The 10,451-nt window shown below is 53.6% G+C and overlaps 1 protein-coding gene across 1 annotated transcript; it reads left to right on the top strand.

The window, feature by feature from the left end:
- Nucleotides 1-2,857: 2,857 nt before the first annotated feature.
- Nucleotides 2,858-10,247, top strand: LOC150067641 (cytochrome P450 2D17-like). Its single transcript, XM_090354118.1, has 9 exons — nucleotides 2,858-3,046; nucleotides 7,144-7,315; nucleotides 7,710-7,862; nucleotides 7,952-8,112; nucleotides 8,460-8,636; nucleotides 8,741-8,882; nucleotides 9,026-9,213; nucleotides 9,602-9,743; nucleotides 9,844-10,247. The coding sequence occupies exons 1-9, from the start codon at nucleotides 2,858-2,860 to the stop codon at nucleotides 10,020-10,022; spliced, it is 1,503 nt and encodes a 500-aa protein (XP_090210244.1). The 3' UTR covers nucleotides 10,023-10,247.
- Nucleotides 10,248-10,451: the final 204 nt, after the last annotated feature.

Here is a 10,451-nt window from a genome sequence, read left to right as displayed (position 1 = left end):
TGGGGGACTGGAGAGGGTTTGACCTTGTGCAACAATGTGACCAAGAAGGTGATGGTATGGTTATATAGAGAGAGAGTGAAAGAGAGAAAGAGAGGGAGAGCCTTTGCTTTTTTTCTATCGGGATACTGTGTGACCCTGGGCTTCTGTCTCTCCTTGGATGATGAGAAAATCGCAGCTCTTGTCTTTCTACTCTGATTTCTGATGCTGGGATCCTGGCTTACCTAGATCCTCACTCAGGCAGGTGCAGGGATGGATGAGGTGGGCCCTCATTTAATGACACACAACAGAGAAACAGCCAAGTCCAGGTGGACCGTGGTAAGCCAAATGGGCAAGCAGGCCTGGGAATGAGGAAGCAAGTCCAGCCCATCAAATGGGCCCGCTGGGAGGCAGGCATGAAAGCTGAGCTATCAAGCACTTCCTGCCTGAGAAATCTGCAGTGTGGTCTGGAATAGAGGCAGCCAGGCAATAGGGTCCACAAAAAGAGAGCTGGCCAATCCCCAAAGTCCCCACTGACTCCATCAAAGCCTTTCCCCTACCCCATGTCAGCACAGCACAGCCCTGGCCCCCTCCCCGCCTCCCTGCCCTGGGTCTCTCCTGCACAGCAACCTAATAAACTCTTGCTTTCTCTTCTTCTCCTGGCTTGGGAACACGACTGTGCCAGCCTTTGTGCCTAAACTCTCCACACAATAGCTGCCCTGCTCTTGTCCCTCTCTGTCTCCATTCCACAAAGGCTGATGGGAGCAGCATCTGAGGAACTCCCGAGTCTCCTGTGCCTTTAGGAAATGGGCTGGGCTGGAGACTTGGCCATTCAGAGCAGGAGGCTGAGCTGAGTCTGCAGAGGCCTGCAGCCTTCCCATTAGGATCCTGCATCTCCTCAGGGCCCAAGGACAGGGGCTCTGCAGGTCCCAGCAGTCCTGCCTGCTCCCTGGCCCTGTGTCTGAGGTGTGGGCACTGCAAGGCATTCACCAGCCAGAGCCCAGGGCTGGCAGGCGTGTGCAGGTGGCTGCAGGTCCCACCCAGGCTGCCCCGGGTCCCTGCAAGGTCTGCAAGGGAAAATCTGATATCTGCTCCAGGGTGTTGTTTGGTGTGATGTCTACCCCAGTGCTTGTGTGTGACATGATGTGTGCCTTGGGGCATTGTGTGTTTGTGTGACCTTTGGTTCCATTATCTCCACTCTGGGATGTTGTGTTATTGTGTGATCTTTACCAGAGCGAATTTGGTGGTATTATGATCTCTGCCCTGACATGTCGTGTAGTTGTGTAAACTCCAGTCTGGGGTGTTGGATGGTTGTGAGACTACTGGCCTGGGGATTATACGGTTGTGTGACTTCTGGCCTGGGGTTTATATAGCTGTGTGATCCCCATCCTGGGTCTGGTGTGGTTGTGTGGACCTTCCTTGGCTTGGGTTTAGGGGATGGAGCCCTGTAGGTGTAGACTGAGTGGTGGGTTCAAATCCCCAGTGCACTCTGAGAGGGCAGCCTGGCATAAACAATGGCAATCACTGGCAGGCAGTCCCGTGGCAGCCTTGGGCCTAAGCGGGCCCTGGGCAGCATCTGGAGACTGGGTAGGGCTCAAGTTCCCAGGTTTTGGCACCCCTCTACCCCTCAGGCCTTACCTGCCAGAATGAAGATGTGGGGCTGAGAGCATAGCCTAGTGGTTGAGTGCTCACCTAGCATGCACGAGGCCCTGGGTTCAATTCCTGGGTACCACATACACAGACAAAGCTAGAAATGGCACTGTGGTTCCAGTGGCGCACTGCTAGCCTTGAACAAGAAGTGTCCAAGGACCGTGCCCAGGTCCTGCATGCAAGCCCAGGTCTGGCCACAAAAAAAAAAAAAAGAGAGAGAGAGAGAAAGAAAATGAGCACCAGGTACAGGGACCTGAGGAGGCAGGAGGAGAAGGCGCCATGAGCAGGCAGCCCCGCCACCTGTGGCTCCCAGCAGCGGAAACTGGCTTTTCTCCTCTTCTGGGCCTTGAACCTCCTCCCCTGGTTTTCCAGGTCCAGTGACTGTGGCTGAGCAGATCTCAGGGCCCCGGGGCTTGGGCGGAGCCCTGCTACCTGCCCAGCCTGGAGAGCACAGCTCACCCCAGGCTCCTCCCCACCCTCCTCCTGCAGTGATTTCCATGGGTGGGTCGTGCTGAGAGGACAAGCCCTACAGGAGAGCTGGCGGCCAAACTCTGGCCTTCACTGGACTGGCACAGTCCTCACTTGCTTGTGGATTCACCCTTTTTCCCCACAGCTCCCCACAGCCCTGCCTTCCGGCTCAGTTCTGCTTGTCCTAGCCACAGAGTGGCCCAGCCAGGACAGTGGCTCCCTACTTACACACACACACACACACACACACACACACACACACACACACACACACACACACACACACATACAGAGGCCAGTCCCACCTTGAGGGAGCCCAGCTCACGAGAAGGGAAGGCAGGATCCTCAGGAGCAGACGTGAGAAAGCTGTTTTCTAAGAAGAGGTGAGGGAAGGGAAGGACATGACTGAGGAGACGCTGTGGCACATGACAGGGTCCACTGGGGAGGAAGAGTGGGGACAGACAGCCTGCAGACAGCAGTGTGTGCAGCATGAAGGATGGGTCCCTGCTGGGTCTGCCCTGGTCCCAGTGGCCCTGAGTAGCAGTGGGAGAGCTAAGAGGGACAGAGCTCTGCAGCTGCCCCAGCCCAGGAGCTGCCCTGACCCCACCAGTGCCATGGATGGCTGCCAGGGTGGATTCGTGGCAGGAGACAAAGGTCAGCCTCCTTACCTTTCTGAGGGACCACCCAGGTTGGTTGAGTGCACAGCCCGGTCCTGGGTGTGGGCAGTGGTGCCCAGAGGAGTCCAGTGGGCAGCGAGGCAGCCATGGGGCTGCTGACAGGGGAAGCGCTGTGGCCTGTGGCCCTGGCCCTGGCCACCTTCCTGCTCCTGCTGGACCTGATGCACTGGTGCCAGCGCTGGGCTGCTCGCTACCCACCAGGCCCTGTGCCCCTGCCAGTACTGGGAAACCTGATGTACATGGACTTGCAGAACCTGCCATACTGCTTCTACAAGGTGAGGAGCTGGTGGTGGGCAGCAGAGGACACGTGGAAGCCCAGACATAGAGCTGGGAAGCCACAGGCCACCCAGGGAGCTCAGCTCAGGAGCTGAGAAGCTTCCTGGGACAGGCAGTGCAGGGCGTGATTGCAGTCTGGGCTGTTGAGACCCCAGTATGGCAGGCAGAGGCTGGGGTGAGACGCGGCAGTGGGTTTCAGTGCTGGTGCACAAAGCCCAGGTCATGTCCTCTTCTCGTGTTTCCTGATTATCAGAGGGGCTGAGCACTGGGCAGCCTTTCAGGTGGTCATGAGGTAGAGAGAGGCAGTGTCCACTGGAATCTGCTGCTGCTCTGTGATCTTGGGGTCTTCCCTGTGGGGTCATGTCGGGAGCAAGAGTGGAAACAAACTGTACTTTGATTTGCATCAGATAATTGCTTGATTGTCTTATTGTTTTTTGGCCTTCTCCTGTTCAATTGATCTGAGATTTACCAATGAATGTAACCCTCAACAGCTCCCTGATTAACGATCTGGATGTAACACCTGGGAGGGCCCTGGTCTCGGGAGGGGATAAAAACTTTGTGTTAAGAATAAACGAGGCGGCAGTTTTTGCTTGGGCTGCAGACCTCCTGGACCCGATGTGTTTGTCTCTCTTCTAAATTTTCAAGTCCCTGCCCCTTATTTCAGGAACCCCAATTTGCTGCCGGGAGGCCCCGGCATCTGGCGCCTGAACAGGGACTTTGAAAATCTGGGACGAAGGTGAAGGACCCCTCCCTGTGGTGAGTAACACATCGTAGGACTATTAAGAGAGTATAGTCAGGAGTAATAATTATGGGTCAAGCTAATAGCCATGAGTTATTTCTACCGATCTTAACAGGCCTATTTGAAGCCCACGGAACGTGGGTGGAAGAGGGGGTGCTTCAGAGCTTCCTACAGTTTCTCGAGGAGGCATGCCCGAGGTCTGTAGAGGAGGCATTCCAAAAAGCCTGGCAGCGGATAGGAAAAAGAATTCAAGATTATTATGAGGTATATGGCCCCGAAAAGACCCCAATAGAGGCTACTACTGTATGGAATTTAGTAAGTAAATACATAGATCCTCTACATGAAGATGCTGAATTTAATCTTGAATTAAGGGAACTTTATGAGTTAAAGGACCCTTCTGAAGAACCTGAGGCTGAGCCATATGCCGCAGCCCAAGAGAGTCTAAGTGAGATCTTGCAAACGGAACAACAACCAGTAGATATTGAGTATCAGAATTCAGGTTTGAATACCAAGGAGGAAAGTTATGATGAGTCAATGGAGGGCCGAATGGCTACGATGGAGAAGAAGTTAGAAGAAATCCTACATTTTCTATCGAAAATGGGGACAGAGCAGAGAGCCCCCTCAGAAGTAGGAAAGAAATATGACCCTCAGGCCACTATGGTGTCTGATTCTAAACCTTACCCCTCACACCCACCGCCTCCGGCTGCAGCCTTACGGCCTCAATCCCTTTCTCAACCTTTAGGCAAGCCTAAAGGCCCTAGCAACAAGTCCCTGTTCAGGCGCCAGATGCCGGGGCCTCCCGGCAGCACAAAGACAATTGGGTAAATCTAAGCTTAAAACTTCAAGAAAAATATTAGGTTTGGATGTTTTACAATGTCTCAAAGAATTATTGTGTTGTCTTAAAGAAAAACTGGTAAATATTTTTCTAGATCCTGAAATCTGCATTTTATTGCAGGGCATACAGCTGTTTACATTGTAAACATTGTATCCTGTTCAGCTCAGAGGTGTTAGGGAATTTGGGATTTATTACTTTAAGTTAAAGTTTGGAAACATGTATTAGAGATTTAAATGTAAAATTGTTCATTAACGTCAGAAACTTTGCCTGTCCTTTCTTGCAAACTGACACTAGAAATCTGATGGTAAAATGTGGATAATGTGATTAGTATTTTAAAGGAATGTTTAAAAAAAAAAAAAAAAAAAAAAAAAAAAGGAAGAAAACTAAGTCCAGACTTGGACTTTTGGTGCACTGATGTCTATAGTTCTTGCATTAGGGAAAAACTGTTATTTGAGTTTAAACTGTCGTTGGAGTTTTAGACAGTAATCTAAACTGCATAAGAGCCCCTTTTTTCTAAAAGGCAAGAGGAGTGCCTTGGGCCCTAGGGGGCCTGAGGGCAGGAGCTCTTTGTGCCCTTAAAGGTTTTTCAATTGCAAATAAAGGCTAAGGTGTTAATTGTTTAAGCCAGTATCAGTAAAAGTTATTAAGAACATTGAAAATGGGTTTCTAAACAATATTTGAAAGTGAAGTTGTCTTATATGTTTAAAGAAAGAGAGAAAAGGAAAATCAGGACTACCAAAGTAATTGCTTAATTGCTATTTCAGCTTGCTCTTGTAACTTCCAGCTAGCCCATTGGAGAAGAACAGCAATCCTTATTCAGATGTAACTTTGGCCTTTTTCAGGTTCTAGGTAAGCTCATGCTTAGAGACTATTTCTGTGTCTACCACCTTGTTGCTCTAATTGGAGATACTTGGCCGTTTGTAGGACTCACTGATCTGAAAACTGCAGTTTTGAGCCAACCCCGGGCAGAGCAAAGTCCCTGTGAGATTGTGGTGTCTAATCTGGCAGCAGAGTGCTATTAAGGCAGAGTTGCTTTGGAGCTTGAAGCCGCAGAGTGCTAGCTCTGAGCTGAACAGCTGGGGGACAGCACTCAAGCACCAAGCTCAGGACTCACAGTGGCAGGGTGCTAGCCTTGAGCTGGAGAGCTGAGGGACAGTGCCCAGGCCCTGAGTTCAAGTCCAGCAACTAAGCAAGTGAATTGCCAATGGGACATTTATCCCTGTGTGGGGAAACTCTACTGGGACACGACGCAGAAAGCCTCTGCTTGGATGGCAGAGATGGTGTCAGATCTTAGTCACTTGTGCTTGGCCGATCAAATTAATCAGAGCCGGGAGGTCATAGAATAGTTTGTAAGCATGCCTTACTAATGCCCGTGCCTTTCATAACTGGGCAGGAACTTGTCAATCTTCTGTGATAGTGGATAGTTTAAAGCCCTAATTGAGCAAAATTTTTATTTATTTATTTATTTATTTATTTTTGACACCAGCCACAAATTCAGGAAAAGTTTGTGGATCTGAGACTTGTGTCTCTATTAATCTGTTTAGATCTGACAACTGAAGCATTGTTAAGGTTGCAGAAATTTAGTTCCCCAGACAATCAAGAAAAGGCTTTTGCAAATGGGTGCTATGTAACTACACTATTGTAGCCAAAGATGGTTTGTGCAGTTGTTAAATGTCAAATATGATCTCTAGTTTGGAGTAAATTATTATTCCTGATATCTAATCCTTGCAATCCCTAATAAACAGGCTAGGCTTTTTAAGGTCCCTGGTCAAGCACAGAGACAACGCCCCTGAGTCAGCTTGAAGAAGTCACAGAAGCCGAATCTCCGCCCATCTATCCCCTTTAGATGAAGGGACCAGTCATTTTTGGAAAGTGAGACAGGATAATGAGATATTAGAGACAGTGAAAAGAATAGAAATTGCACTTGTGTTTCTTTTAAAATAAAGACGGGGGATATGTCGGGAGCAAGAGTGGAAACAAACTGTACTTTGATTTGCATCAGATAATTGCTTGATTGTCTTATTGTTTTTTGGCCTTCTCCTGTTCAATTGATCTGAGATTTACCATATGAATGTAACCCTCAACAGCTCCCTGATTAACGATCTGGATGTAACACCTGGGAGGGCCCTGGTCTCGGGAGGGGATAAAAACTTTGTGTTAAGAATAAACGAGGCGGCAGTTTTTGCTTGGGCTGCAGACCTCCTGGACCCGATGTGTTTGTCTCTCTTCTAAATTTTCAAGTCCCTGCCCCTTATTTCAGGAACCCCAATTTGCTGCCGGGAGGCCCCGGCAGGGTCACACTCCCTGGGGACGTCTGTGTCTTGTTCACACTGCATGCCTGGAGCTCCTGTGGATACTTTGGGGTTTCTGGGGAGCTGACAGCCAGTGGTCCTTTCCAGGGAGGGTTCCCTGAGCAGAGCCCAGGCCTCCTGCTTACCCTGCTTAATTCACCTGGGTACCCATGACCTGAGGGTGTTTGAAACGGGGTGGTGGATGATATGATTGTGGGACTCCCTCTACAGCTGCAGCAGCGCTTCGGGGAGGTGGTCAGTCTCCAGATGTTCAGGAATCCAGTGGTGGTGCTCAACGGGCTGGAGGCCGTGCGTGAGGCCCTGGTGAAGCACAACGAGGACACCGCTGACCGTCCACCCATGCCCATCTTAGAACACCTGGGCTTCGGACCCAGATCTCAAGGCAAAGGGCAACACGAGGCCGAGGGACTGACCTGCGGGACAGTGACCTAAGGACAGGGGCCCCCTGGGGGGACAGATGGGCAGTGCACCTAGGAGAGCCAAAAGGGGCCAGGAAAGAGCAGTTCAGGGGAGGCAGTGGGAGTGCCCTGGGTGCACCTGAGTTCAGGGGGAGGCGGGGCAGCAATCTGGTGAGGAGGGCAGGAGGGCGGCCGGGGCCATGCACATGGCTCCCATTGGAGGGATCCATGTATAACCTGTCTTGCAAATTACAGGCAGTAGTGGAGATGGGGCCAGTGTGGAGTCCTCAGGACTGATTGGAGGCAAGGAGGAGGCGGGGTTTGGGTCATGTCTCTGTCACTAATTGCTTCAGGTCCACCTCTTCGCCCCTCCCACAGGTATAGTTATGGCCCGCTACAGCAATGCCTGGAGAGATCAGAGGAGATTCTCTGTGTCCACCTTGAGAAACTTCGGCCTGGGCAAGAAGTCACTGGAGCAGTGGGTGACTGAGGAGGCCGGCTGCCTCTGTGAGGCCTTCGCTGACCACTCTGGTGAGTGATGGCAGGAGGGACGCCAGCTGACAGATGGAATGTGGTGGACAAGGATGAGATTAACTCTCTGACCTCCTTCCTGCTTCCAGGTCGCCCCTTCAGCCCCAACACTCTCCTGAACAAATCAGTGTGCAACGTGATCTCCTCCCTCATCTACGCTCGTCGCTTTGACTATGACGATGCCCTCCTGGACAGGTTGCTGGAGCTGTTGCAGGCCGTTTTGAAGGAAGAATCAACTGCTACCTTCCAAGTGAGAACGCAGGGGAATCTACAGGGCCAGCTCCCTGCAGCTTGAGCTCCAGGGGGAGGATTTGTGCAGGATGCCATGGGGATACATCAGAGAAGGTCAGGCCAAGATCTGGAGGAACTCACACAATGGGCATGAGGACAGGACCAAGGGCCAGGAAGGTCTAGAGAGTGATCCCCTGGGCTGCTCTGTCCCTGGAGCAGAAAGAGCAAGGATGCTGGAACTAGGGAAGGAGAGTGGGGACTAGAAGGGACAGATAGGGCCTGTGTCCATCCTGGAAGACACAGGGTCTGAGAATGGTCCAGCTGTGTAGGGAACACATCTGGACTCTGCCTCCTGTGCTCTCACAGCTGCTGAACGCGGTCCCCATCCTCCTGCACATCCCAGGACTGCCTGGCAAGATCTTCCCCGCATTGAAGGCCTTCATGGCCCTTCTGGACAAGCTGCTGGACGAGCACAGGAGGACCCGGGACCCGGCCGAGCCTTCCCGAGACCTGACCGACGCCTTCCAGGCTGAGGTGGAGAAGGTGAGGTGTGACCACCCCCACCCCACCGATTGGGGTGCCAGTGGAGGGCATCTGGGGCCTTGTCCTCTGCTGCCCAGGCCCAGACCCTCCTTGCTCTCCCACAGGCCCAAGGGAGCCCGGAGAGCAGCTTCAACAAGGCCAACCTGCGGATGGTGTTGGCGGACCTGTTCGCGGCGGGCATGGTGACCTCGTCCACCACGCTGTCCTGGGCCCTGCTGCTCATGATCCTGCACCCCGATGTGCAGCGTGAGCCAGCTGGGGCTGCGGGGGTGGGGCGGGACATTGGAGCAGGGACTCGGCCTAAGCTGGACTGGACTGTCAACACAGAGGTGGGGAGCTCGGGGCCGGGGCTTGGGAACTGACTGCCCTGACCCTGCTCGTCCACGCAGGCCTCGTGCAGGAGGAGATCGATGAGGTGATCGGGCAGGGGCGGCGGCCGGAGATGGAGGACCAGGCCCGCATGCCCTTCACCAACGCAGTGATCCACGAGGTGCAGCGCTTTGCGGACATTGCCCCAGTGGGTGCTCCCCACATGACCACTCGGGACATTGAGGTCCGAGGCTTCCTCATCCCCAAGGTAAAGCCTCGTCCATCACCCAGTGACCATCCACCTCCACCACCACTTAGCCTGTACATGGTGCAGGTACTACAATTTGGGACTCCCATTTTCTAGTCTGGGTGATGTGGGATGCAGGTGGAAAGTTCCTTCTTGTGCTGAGCATCCCTGGAGTCAGGGGAAAGGCAGACCTGCAGGGCCAGAGAGAGGGTCACCATCAGGAGACAAGGCCTGCAGGCCAACGAGCACAGTGTCTCCTCCCACTGGGGCCACAAAGGCGGCACCCTTGAGCTGCCGTGGCCCAGGGGCAGATGGAAGAACGCACGTGGACCAGGGCAGTGGCCACGGATTTCGTGACAGGAGAGGGAGTGGGGGGTCCTGTGCGCCCCTCACCTCACCCCTCCACCAGGGCACCACGCTGCTCACCAACCTGTCCTCGGTGCTGAAGGACGAGCGCGTCTGGGAGCAGCCCTTCCGCTTCCACCCCGCGCACTTCCTGGACGCCCAGGGCCGCTTTGTGAAGCCCGAGGCCTTCATGCCCTTCTCAGCAGGTGCGTGGGGCCCGGCTCCCTGGCCCGTGCTGGGGTCACAGGGTGGCTGCGAGGTGGCCCCAGGCCCCAGCTGACCGATCCCGCTCGCTGTCCCCCACAGGCCGCCGCGTGTGCCTCGGGGAGCCCCTGGCACGCATGGAGCTCTTCCTCTTCTTCACCTGCCTCCTGCAGCGCTTCAGCTTCTCGGTGCCCGCGGGCCAGCCCCGGCCCAGCACCCTTGGGATCTATGAAACTGTGGTGATGCCGGCCCCCTACAAGCTGTGTGCTGTGCCCCGCTAGAGGCGACACTACGGCCCCACTCGCATCCTAGCTGCTGGCTATAACCACAAGGGATTTGGTGGCTGTCACACAAACCCTGCTTGAAACTTCCCCCACCCCTGTCTTTCCTGATCTGACCATGGGGCTCTACTGGAAGCATTGCATGGTGAACTTCAGTGAACAGTAGACTCCTTTGCCCTCGCCCACAACCCTCCAGTGACAAATAAATTCCTGCCCAAGTCATTACCAGAGCAGTCCAGAGGTTCCTGGCTGCAGGAGGAGGTGTCTGTGTTAAGGGTCCGGGGGTGGGGGGCGGGTCGACCCCATTGGGCCCCTTCCCCACAACCTCATGGCTGTAATGATCCTCTCAGCAACACCGTCATGTCTCTTTTCTTTTGGAAAGAAGGAATGGCAGTACTGAGTTTGAACTCCAAGCCTTGAGTTGACTAG

The sequence above is a fragment of the Megascapheus bottae genome, chromosome 2 (assembly GCF_031878675.1).
Source record: "Megascapheus bottae isolate mThoBot1 chromosome 2, mThoBot2.hap1, whole genome shotgun sequence".
Classification (NCBI taxonomy): Eukaryota; Metazoa; Chordata; class Mammalia; order Rodentia; family Geomyidae; genus Megascapheus; species Megascapheus bottae.
The sequence above is the reverse complement of the archived record's forward strand: the minus strand, read 5'-3'. Positions and strand labels throughout refer to the sequence as shown.

Bases quoted from the DNA above. Each gene is read 5' to 3' on its own strand.
- LOC150067641 (XM_090354118.1), top strand. From the start codon at position 2,858: ATGGGGCTGCTGACAGGGGAAGCGCTGTGGCCTGTGGCCCTGGCCCTG. The intron at 7,316-7,709 runs GCAAAGGGCAAC...CCCCTCCCACAG, and splicing joins CTTCGGACCCAGATCTCAAG to GTATAGTTATGGCCCGCTAC. The intron at 7,863-7,951 runs GTGAGTGATGGC...TCCTGCTTCCAG, and splicing joins GGCCTTCGCTGACCACTCTG to GTCGCCCCTTCAGCCCCAAC.